The following is a 15,551-nucleotide window of genomic DNA, read 5'->3' on the forward strand; positions in this document are numbered from 1 at the left end:
TATTATACTTTGCTTTTGTTTTACCGGCACTGATTGATAAGAGCTAGACTTAGGGGTCAGGTGAGATCCAAACATTGTCTTCCTTTTTCCTCCCGCTCGTCGCCACTGTTAAGAGAGGAGCCGTGGTTCCTTGAATTAAATTTTATACAAAATAAGCAGCGACCCCTGGCCCAGCTTTCCTCCTCACTAACCAATCTCTCTCCTCACTGCAATCTCCTGAGATTTCAGAAGCAGCAGCTCGGTTGCCAGGAGACAGAATGATTCCAGAATGGCACATCATTTAACATAGAAGAATATAACACAACCCTGGTGAGATCTTCTTCAGATCGGGAAGGGCTCAGACAGGACTCTATTCACCTACATCTGTGTTGTCACCGTGGATTTATTTATGGTCCTTGTCAATGATTTATGGCTTTACCTAACAATAATAATAAACTGCAGCCTGTTATCTCCAAAACAGAGATTTTGTGTGTTCATGTGCAACAAGTGGCACTCTGGACCAGTGAGAGCTTCGGATGCTGGTTGGCATGATTGGGGGATGTTTGAGTGTAGGTCTGGCTGGTGTAGACAGCATCTGAGACCGAGCCTAATGCATCACAAGGGCCTAGGTAGCCCAGTACAGGGTAGTAAGAGGTCCCTGGGCTTAGGGGACTAGAGGCTCGGGTCAGGGACAAGCAAACCAAGAAAGGTGGTCTTGTGGGAGGCGAGAGCTGGAACAAATGGTAGGGTGACTGAAGGCCTAACGCCACCGTCTCTCCCCTCCCCAAAGAGTGCAAAATCTGCAGCAGAGGCCTGCCTCCTTTTTTGGAGGGAGCATAGACTGATTTGAACCAAGTTACCATTCCTTTAGAAATGCATTACATTTCAAACTACAATGCGAAAGATGTGAAGGCACATTTGTTCTACTTTCTCATCAAAATTGTCTTGCAACCCTAAATAACAAAGAGGCCAGGCTCCTCTTAGCTCAGGGTGTCTAACACCTTAAGCTGTGCTTCACTGACGAAGTCCAAAGAGGTAGGACCTGGTATAAAATTGTTTTTGTTCTGTGAAAAAAAACATGTATCTTTTGTAGTTTAGGCTAAACTTGACTTTTTGGGGTGGGTCATACTAACGATTTGTCCCCCTCATAAATGCACTTGCCAGGGACTAAACTAATTCATTCCACGACTGACATGGATAAATGTAGACATACCTTTATTTTCCCATTCTATGAAAAACTGGCTAAAAGCACTTAGTGGATGGATAAACAGACATTACTGGTGCAGTGCTCCCTATGTTTGAGACGCTTCGCTGCATTGATGAATTTCAATGATGTTAAAATGAATTTGGAAGTTTGTTTCCTATGAAGAGTATGCAACATAGTTTGGGCAGTATTACTCCTTTTGGAGTGAGGTCAGACTAATTTGGATGTCAGTCATCTCTCTTCATAACAGAATCTGCCACACACTAGAGAAGAGATGCCTTGCAAAGTTGTAATATAAAAAATAAGTAATGAGCTTATTCTCCGTTCTAATAAAATTGGCTTGAAACCTTAAGGGGCATATTTACAACAAAATGGCGCATCAGCTATGATGCACCACTATTCTTGTGCCCTCCCTGACATCACCATGGTAGCGCCGTATTTACAATTCGGCACACCATGGCACACGTTAGCACAATAGTGTCAACATTTGTGACGCTATTGTGATGCATTGGTCGACTAGTGCCATAAATTATGGCTCTAATAAGCAAAGCATGGGGAGGCCCATTGGAAAGAATGGGAGCATCACTCTAAAGTCTCTGGCAGGCATTAAAAATGATGGGGAAAATGGCACAGTGAAATCTCATAAATTTCACTGTGCCATTTTTCTGGGCCTGCTAACGAGGAATGCCACCCTTGAATACATTATGCCTGGTGCAGGCGTAAGGTTGCACAAGGGGTTACAAAGTGGCGCAATGCTTGCATTGCACCACTTTGTAAATCTGGTGTGGGGAAAAGGCCTCCTTGACGCCACCTCAACTTAAAAAGAATTGATGCTAGGGCGGCACAAAGAGGTTCTAGGGGCTTATAAATATGCCCCTAGGTGTGTTCGGTAGCCAAGAGTGGGTGTTCCTGTACTAGCAATACTTAGGTAATTGGCTAAATGACTCCCGAATGTCTGCACATGCTTGCAGAATTTTGCAAACAAATGTTAGGACCACAGTCTATAACTGACAAAACAGTCCTTCAAACCATAACTCACACACCAAATGTAATGCTCATGTCTTCACCCTTACAAATATTGTAAATAATCTTAAAGATGAGATTACATAGCACATTACCCTTTCTGCATGGCAAGAAATGACTAAGAATATACTATCATTTATAGGTTTGCATATGTATTCATTGGTTTACATATTGTGAGGTCATAGGCATTGCATTTGGTGTGTGAGTTGCCATTTAAATGGCTGTTGTGTGAGTTATGGATTGTGGGCCTAATCATAACTTGTGAATTTCAGTGATTTCTTGATTTTAATTTGTAACCATGATTGCATTTAGTAGTGTTTTGAAGTGAATGTGTGAATTTTTTTAAACTCACCTACACAACGAACATCTTATTGTAGCATTGTTATATAGATGACATTATCATCCTGTGGCAGGGGCAACATTGATACTTGCCACCTGTTCTACAATTGGATCAATGCGATTAACCCTTTCCTTCGTTTCACCAAGACAATCTCCGATTCAGAACTCCCCTTTCTAGAACTGAGCATCTCTCTCAACAGTGGCAAACTAATAACTACCACTTTTAGGAAGATGACACACTGCAACAGCCTTCTGTGATACATTAGCCACCACTCAAAAGCCTTACGGGATAATCTGCCCTACTGGCAATTTCTGCGACTCCGGTAGAATTCCAACAACATCAAAGATTACGAGCTACAGGCCACTGAATTCTCCACCAACCTTTTTGATCGTAACTATCTTTCTAAGACCGTGAAATAAGCATGTAAGAGAGCTAGAAACAATCATGAGTGATGTCTCTTAGAACCCAGAACCAGGCCAAATGACGGCACTATCACCTGTGTGACCACTTTCACTTCTAACTCAAATCAGATAAACCAAATAGTTCAGAAACAATGGCCTATTCTCCAATATGGCTTCTTGGAGATTCCACCCACACAATTTGCGTTCAGATACACTCGGAACCTCAGAGACATGCTGGTGCATATGCGACACTGGGCAAACCTGCAGACAGGATAACGTACCCTCTGGAATCTTCACAGGACATCATGTGGAATGTGCCACCTCACTAATATGACAAAAGAAGTCTGTTTAGATACCACCCACACATGGTTACACAGTGGTCAAACTAACTGCAACACGAAGAATTGCATATATTTGATCACCTGCCCCTGCGCCTTACGATACAGCGGAATGATGATTAGACCAGCTAAGATCAGAATCATGGCACACCACAGCAATATACAATGCATTGAGAGTACCACCAAAATGAATTCTCATTTACTGAACAGTAATCACACTCCTTCCTATCTATAGTGGACCATCCTGGAAGTACCCAATTCCTGGTCAAGCGCACCTTGTTTCTGGAGGAAAAATACTGAGACTTCTGCCTTGCCACTCATATTACTGGCCTGAATGATGGCTTCCCATGGGGTTTAATTAGATACCTGGCACACTTCACCTATGGCCAGTGACAGTAGGGTACATTACGCACTTGTTACCCATGTCCATTGACAGTAATTGAGTGCAGTCTAGACTTCTGATGTTCCCCATCATCTATATCTAGCAGTAATCTGCTCTTTACACTTGACACATTTTAAATCTACGTTCTGATTTATTAGCCAGTCATTGATGATGCCTATTTTGAAGCCTCACACCTCCCCTTTGTAGTTTATGCTGACTGCCCTAACACAATAATGTAGATTTTCCAAGTAGTTTATGATGGAAAGTCTTAATTTTATTAAAGACACGGAGGCGAGTATTATGCTTTCTTTTCCTGCTTTATTTCAAACAGCAGCCAAGAAGAAAAGCACGAATCCCAGGGGATTGCAAACAAGCAACCAATGGGATAACAGAAACTAAGATCATCAACCAATCAATGCAGAGCATCACATAAGGTATACCTATCCTGACTGCAGGCAGCCCTCTTTTCGTTTGCGAGACAGTCAAGAAACAGATTTAAACAAAGGTACTATACAACAGATCAAACATATTGCTAGAATTAGAGCAAAAAAGTCTTGAATTCTGTCCAAATTAGGAACAATGTATGGTTTAACCAGATGCTGGGTGTACAGATCCGAGCTTCGTGAAAGTCGTGGTGAATGAGATCCTCGTGAAGGAAAGGCATCCGCTGACTTAAGTTGAGGAGGATGCTGAAGCGTTGGTATTGGCTAGAAAGGGAGGGAGATAACAAGATTAGTACAATAAGTGGTGGGATAATACTCGCCTCCGTGTCTTTAATAAAATTAAGACTTTCCATCATAAACTACTTGGAAAATCTACATTTTATGACAAGACCGGAGGCTCCTATTATGCTTGTTTAAAGCATGTCAATTACAATAGAAGTTGCTGAATTAACAGGTTTACAATAAAATGTACGAAAGGTAGAATCATTAGACCAATCTGCCGATCTTAGAATATCCTCCAATCTTGAGCCAGCCCAAAAGGCTTTTGATGCCATGGCACCTCTAGCAGAATGGGCGCCAAATTTTGAAGTATCAATGCCCGCTAGTGACATTACCCATTTGACCCAACGAGCCAAGGTAGGAGAAGAAACCGGTTTATAAGGTTTCCTAAAGGAGATTAAAAGTTGGGAAGCAGAAGATGTTCTAAGATCGGCCGTTTTTTGTTCATAAACTTTTAAACAGTTTCCTACACAGAGTTTTGGTTGATTTGGAAAAAAGGGATAAAACACAGAGGTAACATTGGTTTTAGTACGACGGGACACATTGAATAGAATACCAGACGGAGTGAATTGACGAGCCGAGATATCTAAGGCTCTTACATCTGACAAACGTTTTATAGAGACAAGACACAGTAACATTGTTAATTTGGCTGAAAGCATTTTCAGAGATAAGGATTCATTATCTTGCCAAGAGATAAACATTTGAAGGACTAGGTTGACGTCCCATATGGTGGAGTATTTGGGAATTGGTGGATTGGAAAATTTCACTCCTCTTAATAAACGACAAATCATAGGATGTTCTCCTACTGGTTTTCCGTTTATAAGAGGAAGATGTAGCGACAATGCTGATCTATAAAGATTAATGGTTCTGTAAGATTTGCCTGCGCTAGCCTGAGAGGCCAGGAAGTTAGCTATTAAAGTTAGATCTGCTGAAAAGGGATCGCATGATTTTCCCAAACACCAGCTAGACCAGATAGACCACGCTGACTTGTATGCTTTGGAAGTGCCGGGAGCCCAGGAGCTGTTGATATAAGCTGAAGCTTCGAGTGAAATTCCTGGATAAGACGATGAAGACCTGAGATTTTCCAAGCAGATAGAAACAGGGTTTTGTTGACAATGAGATCGTGGGGAAGACCTTGAGGATTAAGAAGTAGTGAGGGAAAGGAGGATAGCAGGACGGGAAAGTCGACGGCTAACTCCAGGAGAGTGGGAAACCATACTTGAGCTTGCCAGAACGGAACTATTAAGACTATAGTGGCTTTTTGTCGTCGGAGATGATTGAGGACTCTGTTTATCATTATGAACGGAGGGAATGCATAGTGCGTTGCGGAATGCCACTGTTGGAGAAAGGCATCGGTCGCTAACGCATGAGGGTCTGGTCTCCAGCTGAAGAAACGAGGTAGCTGAGTGTTCAGACGGGATGCAAACAGGTCTGTGTGAAAGGGACCCCACTTGTGATGGATAGAGTTGAAGACTGAAGAGTGAAGTTTCCAGTCGCTGTAGTCTGAAAGATGACGAGAAAACCAATCTGCGACTGAGTTGAGAGAACCTGGTAAGTATTCCGCTTGAACTGAAATTTTTCTGTGAAGGCAGAAATCCCAAAAACTTTTTGCCAGTTCTGCTAGTGGTTTGGATTTGGTACCGCCAAGGTGATTTATATATCTTACCGCTGTAAGATTGTCCATACGAAGGAGTACGGAACAAGAAACTTTGTTTTTGGTGAAAGTCCTTATTGCAAAGGAGCCTGCAAGCATCTCTAAATAATTGATGTGCAATGAAGACTCCTGTCGAGACCATGTGCCTCCAGTCGATATGTGACCACACCTTGCGCCCCAACCTGTTAGGCTTGCATCGGATTCTAACACAAGATCTGGGACTGAGGCAAAGATGGTCCTGCCGTTCCAGGCTTCGAGGTGATCCAGCCACCATTGGAGTTCTGTACGGGATTCGAGATCGAGGGGGATGAAATCTGAATAAGCAAGACCTTTGTGAAGATGACGAATTTTTAATCTCTGAAGAGCCCGATAGTGAAGAGGGCCTGGAAAGATTGCTTGAATTGAAGAAGAAAGAAGACCTACAATTCTTGCAAGAGACCTGAGGGAGAGAGAAGTCTGCTGTAAAGATAGGGTTATCTCGGATTTGATGTGTTTTATTTTTGAGATCGGGAGTTGAAGGAGACCTTGAGGGGAATTGATCAGGAATCCTAAGAATTCCATCTTTTGTGAAGGGGTAAATATTGACTTCTGCTGGTTTACTAGAAAGCCTAGGTCTGAAAGAAGGGAGATGGTGTAAGCGAGTTGGGACTTCAGAATAGAAATGTCTTGATGCATTAGAAGAATATCGTCTAAGTATATTATTAATCTGAAACCTTGAGATCGAAGAAGAGCTACTATAGGTTTCATTAGCTTTGTGAAACACCAAGGAGCTGAAGAGAGACCGAAGGGAAGACAAGTAAATTGATAGGTATTGAGATTCCATTGAAATTGAAGGAACTTTCTGTGAGAGTAGTGAACTGGAACTGTTAGGTATGCGTCTTGGAGATCTAGACGGACCATCCAGTCGTTGAGAAGTAGGGAATCTCGGAGCTGGAGAATGGTTTCCATCTTGAAGTGTCTGTATACAACAAAGTTATTGAGTTGTCTGAGATTGATGACTGGTCTGATTTTCTTGTTTTTTCTTATTACTAAAAACAGTGGGCTTATGAAGCCTGAAGGAAGGGGAAATGCCGGTTGAATAGCTTGTTTTTGAAGAAGCTCTTGTATTTCTGCAGAGATTAGGTCTGACATTTCTTTTGAAAATTTGAGAGGGGGCAGCGGAAAGTTTTGATAGGGACTCTCGTAAAATTCTATTAAATAACCTTTGATTGTGTTGAGTACCCAGGGATCTGAGGTAATCTCTATCCATTTGTGGAGAAACAATTTTAGACGACCCCCTACAGAAGGATGGCCAGAAGGAAGGTTTACCTGAATTGTTGTAGGATCTGCGTTGGTTCCTCCCTCTGTATCCTCTGGAGCGCTGGGGGTAGAACTGGGGACGAAAGTCTTGTTGCTGTTGTTGCTGGTAAGCAAATGAACCTCTGAAGCCTTGGTTTCTGGAAGGGCGGCCGGTGGAGCGGCTTCTGCCTCTACCGGCCCTGACAAAAACCCGAGAATTAAAAACCTTTTTAAGTGATTGTTGGGCTTTGTTAATTGAAGCAAAAGTGGTAACATATTTGCTTAGTTCCTTTATGAAATTGTCCCCGAACAGTAAGCCATCGGCTTTGGCTCCTGGATCTTTAGACGCCAAATTTGCAAGTTTAGGGTCAAGCTTAAGCAGCAGACCTTTACGGCGTTCATGCGTCATGGCTGAGTTGGCATTAACCAGCAAGCAAAAAGCTCTCTGAGTCCAGAGAGAGAGTTCTTCTGGGTCAATAGACTCATCATTGGCTCTAGCTGATTCAGCTAGATCAAAAATGCGGGATAACGGCCCGACCAGATCCAGTACTTTATCTTGACATAGAGCCCATGCTCTGTCCACCCCTTTGCGTGGGTCCTTGCCAAAGTTGGAGAAGAATGTTAGGAGGGACGGGTCTATGGCAGGGGTATCGGTAATGTGTAATGGGAGGGAAGGTCTGGGACATTCAGCTCGTAGTCTTGAACGAACTTGTTTGTCTAGAGGAAGTCGCAATTTAGCTAAAATATATTTTGCTACATGATCGGAGGGAACCCATTCTGTCGAATTAGGATGGTGGATTAGTCCAGGATCAAACATGGGGTTGCCGTCAGAATCTAAGAGGGGGGGGATGGGATTGGCTAGATGAAGCTAATTTTGATTTTTTAGGAAGAGGTCCGATCCAAAAATTAGAGTAATTATCGTCCTCAATGTCTGACGAGGAGACAATAGAGTCAGCATCGTCATCGGTATCTTTAATATCCTCAATCACAATTTTTTGGGTCTTGGGGACATTTTTTGACTTACTTTTACATTTTTGACCCAAATTTTTATTCCCCTCCAAACTGGGAGGCCTTTGAGGGACTTTGTCCTCTATCCCGTGTGAGTTTGACTCACCAACCATAAGCGCAGACGAGTCATTAGACTGACTTTGAGAAGCCTCCGGGGCTTTGCGCTTTCTGCTTTCCCCCGCAGAATGGGCCATTTGCGATTGAGATAGACATGAGGACATAGTGGACTGAATTTGTTTAGAAATTTGGTCCATAGAAGCAGAAACTGCTTTCTTGACAGAGGATTGAATGAAGCTATTTAAATTATAGGAGAAGTCTTCTTGAGAGTCTTCATTAGAATTAAAGTAGTCTGAAAAATCCATAGCTATGACAAAGAGAGAAAAAACGGTGTTTAAAAGGGTTAAATTTGAAAACACAAGCTTTCAGGTTAATGACCTGTGACTCACCGAACAAATATGCAAGGAACTCTTGAGAAGAATTACTGCCGGCTCTCCGTGAACAGTCTCAGCTGCTTTTGTTTCTTCAGAAGAGAGGCTAATTGAAAAATCAATAAAGCCTTCAAGCTTTTAACTCCTGTTTTAGAACGGAAGAAGAATGGCAGTGAAGCGGCAGAAAAAATCAATAGAGCTGACAAAGTTTTCACCCAGCGAGGCTCTGTGGTGAAAGGAATGTGTTGGACTGAAGCCAGCTGTCAGAGTAGAGGTGGCGTCAGCCGGCGTTCAGGATAGAACGTTCGCGGCGATGCGCCTCTGACAAACGGAATTCGAGAAAAAAGACGTGTTGAAGTGTCAAACTACCAAGTATTACAAATATTCACAAGAAACGATACAACAAGAGTTTTAACACGATAATAAATGAACATATAATATAATATAAATACAAGGAAATAACAGGTGATATAAGGAGCAATGAAGGGTATACTTATCTTGACTGCGAGCAGCAAGAAAAGAGGGCTGCCTGCAGTCAGGATAGGTATACCTTATGTGATGCTCTGCATTGATTGGTTGATGATCTTAGTTTCTGTTATCCCATTGGTTGCTTGTTTGCAATCCCCTGGGATTCGTGCTTTTCTTCTTGGCTGCTGTTTGAAATAAAGCAGGAAAAGAAAGCATAATAGGAGCCTCCGGTCTTGTCATAAAATTGTGCCTTTACTCTGTAAAACATTGATTTGTTTTTTTTAACTTCTTTTTATTGAGCAGGGATACAACAATTGACTATCATTTTAGTTTAAAAAGCCAATGATACATTACACTGCAACATGAGTTTCACAATTGAAGCAAGAGTGGCGCTTTTATGGCCCACATACAATTGGAGTGGTCCCCTCCTGTCTCTAGCTCTGATATTCCTCCCATGATTCCCACACTTTCTTCCATTTGTTGGGGCATCTCCTACCCCGTAAACTACTCAGTCAGACCTCGGACAACAGTCCAGGCCTGATTTCCAGTCTGCCACTGCCGAAGTGGTTGGCTTGCCCCAGGCTCTTGGTATTTTAAGTTTGGCTATCCCTGCAGCCAAACTTAACCAAGTCTCTTGATATTTAGGCTATGTGATTTCACCTGAGATTCTAAAGAGCAGCCACTTGACGTCCAGTGATATCTCTAGCGCTGAGACCTGTGACATTACTTGGGTTATTTTGGACAAGTATTCCTTTATGAGTGGACACTCCTAGAGTATATGGAAGAAAGAGCCCTCACCCTTCAGGTCAAATGGTGTGGCCACTTTGCCTATCCTATGTAGCACCATTCGGGGATATTATGACCTATGCAATATTTTGAGCTCAACCTTTCAAAAGTGGGCACATATAGCTATCTCCTGGGGTCCACAAAGGGCCTCCTCCAACTCCTTGTCTTCGAGGACTCTGACACCGTCCTCCCACATGACCCTCAGCCGACCCATCAAATCAGGTGAGTTGCTAACAAATTTCTATAGAGTGCTAAAGCCCCATGTCCAGGATTAGGTTTTTAAGTGTTCTATCTTCCATGGGCGAAGCCTCAGGTATTTGCTCACCTTCCCTCATGTGCTTCCTGAGGGCATGACCTAGTTTGAAGTATCTTTAATATTTGGTTTCAGCAAGGTCGTATTCCTGACGGAGATCTTCGAAGCGGATTATTGCCTGTCTTCTCCAGATATCACCCAGTTGTTTGATACCTATCAGGTCCATTTTAGGAATCCCTTCAACCCCCTCAATTCTGGCAACAGATAGCTGTGCCAAAGCGGGGACAGCCCTGTAAGTCTCCCCCTCCAGCCCAGATAGCCCATAGTTCTTTCCAAGCCCAGACCACCATCAGTATATGTTGCGGTAGCTCCTTCTCTCTTCTCTCATCATTCAGTAAGGCCTCTTGCCCACCTCTGCCCATTGCATCCCTATCAACCCAATAAGCCAGATCCTGGCGATCCATAAATGTCCACTCATTGACTATTAGGAGTTCTGAGGCCCAGTAACATTTCTGGATATCCTGGACCATCAGGCCCCCATAGTATACTCCTTTCTGCAGTTTAGACAAAGTTATTCTTGGTGTACTACTGCTCCACAGGTGCAGGCAAATATCCCTCTCTATATTCCTGAAGACCTTCGGGGAGATCCCATAGGATGTGTTTTGCAAGATATAGGGAAATTGCAGCAAACTCAGCACTTTGTACAAAGCCGCTCTACCCATCAGGGTCGAGTGGAAGGCAGCACCAGTGAGTTACGTCAACCGTATTCTCTCCAGTTAGGGTGATACATTCCTGCGAAGGAATTCCTGGGGATCTTATGTGACATAGATTCCCAAATATCGGAAACCTTCTTTGACCACCGGTGCCCAACAATCATGGGGCAGCTGAGGGCTCACCCCCAAGAGAGTATAAACCACAGATTTATACCAGTTGCTAGTGTTGCCCGAGTGTTCCCTAGAGATGTCAAATATCTGCATTATCCTATCAATGGAGCGAGTGTGTTGCGTCACAAATAGAACATCATCGGCGTATAGTGATATCCATTCCTCCCACCTTCTGGGGCCCTGTATCCCCCACACCAGCATATCCTGGTGAATCCACGCCGCCAACGGCTCTAGCGCCAGGGCAAAGATCATGGGAGACAGAGGGCAGCCCTGATGGGTACCTCTCCCCAATCCAAAGCTGCGGGAGACCTCCTCATTGACCTTAACCCTTACCACGGGAGAACTATAGAGCAGTCTAACCCAGGCGCAAAACCGTGGCCCAAACCAAAAGGTAGCAAATATATAATTCCTTTCAATGGAATCAATCGCTATCTTGGTGTCTAGGGCCATTAGGACTGCCTGTTCTGCTGGTGAGTCCGCCATTAACTGACGCGCCATTTTACAAAGTGGCGCAATGCAAGCACCAGGCATAATGTATGCAAGGGGGGTGTTCTGACACTGGGAGGTCCAAAAAATGGCACAGTGAAATCTAAAAGATTTCACTGCGCGATTTTTTGTGTCATTTTTAATGCCTGCTTAAGGGAGTCTATTAGTCTATGGGCCTCCCATTACTTTACAGGATTAGCGCCATCATTTTTGGCGCTAATTCTGCGAAGTGCCACAATAGCGTCAACATTTTTGATGCTATTGTTCTAACACATGCCATGGTGCACCGTATTGTAAATACGGCGTACACATGGTTTTGTTAGAGCGGTGCAGGGTAACACAAGAAAAGTGATGCATCAGGAGTGATGCGCCACTTTCTTAAATTTACCCCTTTAATTGGCAGACCCTTGGGGTCTATAGCCGTACCCGATTGTAGGTCTTGTAGGGCCTGTACTAACTCCTCTTCTTTTATATCCGCTTCCAACACTTCCCGATTTTAGCTAGTAAGTCCCTGCAGAAGCATGTCTCTCAGGAAGTTGGTGCAATCCACGGCAGTCATTGTCGCCAAGGAAACATAGAAGCCTTTGTTCATAAAGGTCTCCGCTATTGCCTTGCCAGTCGACTGTGGCATGCCTCCTCCGTCTTCCACCTGGAGCACCCAAAAAGGTTCTTTATCCTTTTTTTCTAATCAGGTCAACAGCTTGCTGGCCTTTTCACCCACATCTTACAACTGGCGGTGCGCTGCTAAGGCAAATATTCAGGCATGGTTTTCGGCCAGAGCTCTAAGATCTTGCTGGCACAATTGTAATTTGTGGCAGTCTTCCGCTGCATTGGTGGCTTGGGCTGTTGCTGCCAACCGGACTATGTCACTCTCTAAGTTAGTACACTCCTGTCTCGTTTCATTCTTTTATGCCCCTATAAGAGCCTGGGCCTGACCCTGTATCATGAATTTAAACGCCTCCCATACATGCCAAGGACACCAACCCAAGGTTTTCTTTGAAGTAAAGACCAGCTCCCTCTCTTAAATTGCCCTGTAGCTCCCTGCCATGTAGGCTCTAAAAATCCAGCCGGGGCTACAGTGGGGTTTCTCGAGTTGGGCCCTTCAGGAGGACCTGAACTAGAGAGTGGTCAAATATCCACCTCACTTAATGGACAGCAGCCCGAACCTGGATATCTTGATGCTTAGTGTAAAAATGTAATCTACACGAGAAAAGATCTTGCGTGCTGCTGAATAGCACATGTACTGTTGTTTTATGGGGATTGCTTTCTCTCCATATATTGACCAAACCCAGTGCCATCGTGAATTGGGGCAAAGTCCACTTCAATCCCCCTCCCATCTGTAGCCCCCATCCTGTCCACCTCAGCATTCATGGTTGAGTTCATGTTGTCTCCCAATCGCAGGGTCCCAGAAGGCAGTCCCAATACAAGGTCACCCACCTCTGAGAGAGCTGGGTGAGCTGCCTTGTGGAGACGTGTGGGACATACATTGAGCAGAGGCTTAGGCGGTCATTCCAACCGCGGCGGGCGGCAGTAGCCGCCCGCCTGGCGGGAACCGCCGAATGACCGCACCGCGGTCAAAAGACCACGGCGGCCATTCTGGCTTTCCCGCTGGGCCGGCGGGCGACCGCCAAAAGGCCGCCCGCCGGCCCAGCGGGAAAGACCCAGCAACGATGAAGCCGGCTCCGAATGGAGCCGGCGGAGTTGCTGGGGTGCGACGGGTGCAGTGGCACCCGTCGCGATTTTCAGTGTCTGCAAAGCAGACACTGAAAATCATTATGGGGCCTTGTTAGGGGGCCCCTGCACTGCCCATGCCAGTGGCATGGGCAGTGCAGGGGCCCCCAGGGGCCCCACGACACCCGTTCGGGATGGCGGGAAGGGGGTCGGAATCCCCATGGCGGCGCTGCAAGCGCTGCAAGCAGTGCCGCCATGGAGGATTCCCTGGGCTTTACTGCCGCGGTCAGAATGGCCCAGGAAGCACCGCCAGCCTGTTGGCGGTGCTTCCGCGGTCATTGGCCCTGGCGGTCGGTGACCGCCAGGGTCAGAATGACCCCCTTAGAGTTGTGCCCTCCCATGTACCGGTCAGTGCCTTGTAGCACCCACTGAGGTTGTGCCCCATTCGATGGGAGGTGAGGGCCACTGTTTTTTTTAACAAGAATTCACAAACCTCTTGAGATGGTGGTGTAGCTAGCAGGTGCCCAAAGTACAACTTATCCAGAGCTCTGTAATAATCACCCCTGAGATGAGCCTTCTGCAACAGTATGATGTCCGGTGCATGATGTTTCAAGTGTTCCACGTTTTATTTTACTGCCCAAACCATTGACATTCCATGACCAAATGGTTAAATTCCAAGTTGTGTCATGTATACAATAATGAACCAAGAGCACTATGGCAAGCCCTCGGGTGCCCCTTCCCATCTCTTATTGCATCCTCTGTGAGAACCCTCCCTGTCAAAAGGCAAATTCTGTGAGCAGACAAACGTATTAGAAACAAAACCAGTAAAATATTACCCACAAACTCCTCCCCCCAGCAAACCTGCATTGTGAGTTCTAAACTACCCACCACCCCAACTTGCACAGCGCCTGTTTCCCCAAATATAACGTATAGTGGTGAGGGTAGGCCACCGCTGTCTGTATGGTAAATTGCAGATATTTAGGCATTTAGGGCCATATGTACGAACACATTTTCCCATTGACACAAAATGGGAAAAACCCTTTGCTACATCTGGCCCTTAGTAACTTGTTTAATCACCTTATGTATAGAGGATACAGTTCCTATGCTTGCCATGTAGTGAGTTATATCCTGAGTACCCAAGCCCCATCCATCCTCTTACCGATAAGCATCTCCACAGAATCATGTGCAGCATAGAAACCCTCCCCCCCAGTAACAATGTCTTTTGGAGCAAGCAGCTATCAGGAGGATATCCTAGGGGTCTCTGCTCATGTGTCGGATGAGGAGTGCCTTGGCTGCTGTTTTCCATTCAGTGTGTCAGTTCTTATGTCCACTTTTGCGGAAGGCCGATGTGCCCTTCGATCTCCAAGTGACTCCTTGCCTGCCACCTTCTGGCCCTCCATCCAGTCCCATGCTTCTTCCAGTGAAATAAAATGCCATGTTTTGCATTTGCCATTACCCGTAGCTTGGTGGGCAATAATATCATATATTTGACCTCCTTGGCCCTAAGCGCTTTTTTGACTTCTTCAAATTTTTCAGTTGACGGTGCACCAGTAGGGGGAAATCGGGATGGAAGCGAATCACTGCATTGTCCAGGTGCAAGTCACCCTGGGACCAAGCTGCTAGCAATATAGCGTCACGATGTCTGTAGTTCAGGATCCTGGCAATTATTGTGCATGTGGGAGGGCCACTGGCTTTGGGGGTGAGCCCGGTGCCCTATGTGCCGTCTCAACTGAGAAAAAGTTGGTCAGTCTCTTCAGCTTCAGTTTGTTAAAGATAAGATCCTCCATGAAGAGATCCATTATAGGGCCCTCTGTACCTTCAGGCTCCGCCACCACTCTTATATTGTTTCTCCGAGCCCTACCATCCTGATCTTCCAGCCAGGCCACCATTGCTGTACTTTGTTTAGTGAGGGACTGTACTTGCTTTTCAAGACGTTTCGTTGTGAACAATAGTCCTACAATGTGTGTCTCCGCCACTGCAACTTTCTCAAAGATTATACTAAAGTTTGCCCTGAGGAGATTAACGTCTATTGTTACTGCATCCAGTTTAGGTTCTATAGGTGTTATTGAGCACTGGAGATCCTGAATGGCCACCATTATGAAGCGCAGAGAGGGTTCGCTGGTCTGCAGATAATCTTCACTGACACCCCCACCCTCTGTTCCTTCTGATAGCCCCCCTGGCCCGGCATTCTAACCGTATATTTATCAAGGCTGTTTACTTGTGCCAGTTTCTGAGCATGGCCCTTT

The 15,551-nt window shown here is 45.1% G+C and overlaps 1 protein-coding gene across 1 annotated transcript; it reads right to left on the bottom strand.

The window, feature by feature from the left end:
* Positions 1-3,965: 3,965 nt before the first annotated feature.
* Positions 3,966-9,386, bottom strand: LOC138292227 (uncharacterized). Its single transcript, XM_069230670.1, has 2 exons — positions 7,352-9,386; positions 3,966-4,374 (listed from the first exon to the last, which is right to left on the bottom strand). Exons 1-2 carry the CDS (start codon positions 8,136-8,138, stop codon positions 4,340-4,342), a joined length of 822 nt encoding a protein of 273 aa, XP_069086771.1. The 5' UTR covers positions 8,139-9,386; the 3' UTR covers positions 3,966-4,339.
* Between the last annotated feature and the right edge of the window lie 6,165 nt (positions 9,387-15,551).

This window comes from Pleurodeles waltl, chromosome 4_2 (genome assembly GCF_031143425.1).
Source record: "Pleurodeles waltl isolate 20211129_DDA chromosome 4_2, aPleWal1.hap1.20221129, whole genome shotgun sequence".
In the NCBI taxonomy this organism is placed as follows: Eukaryota; Metazoa; Chordata; class Amphibia; order Caudata; family Salamandridae; genus Pleurodeles; species Pleurodeles waltl.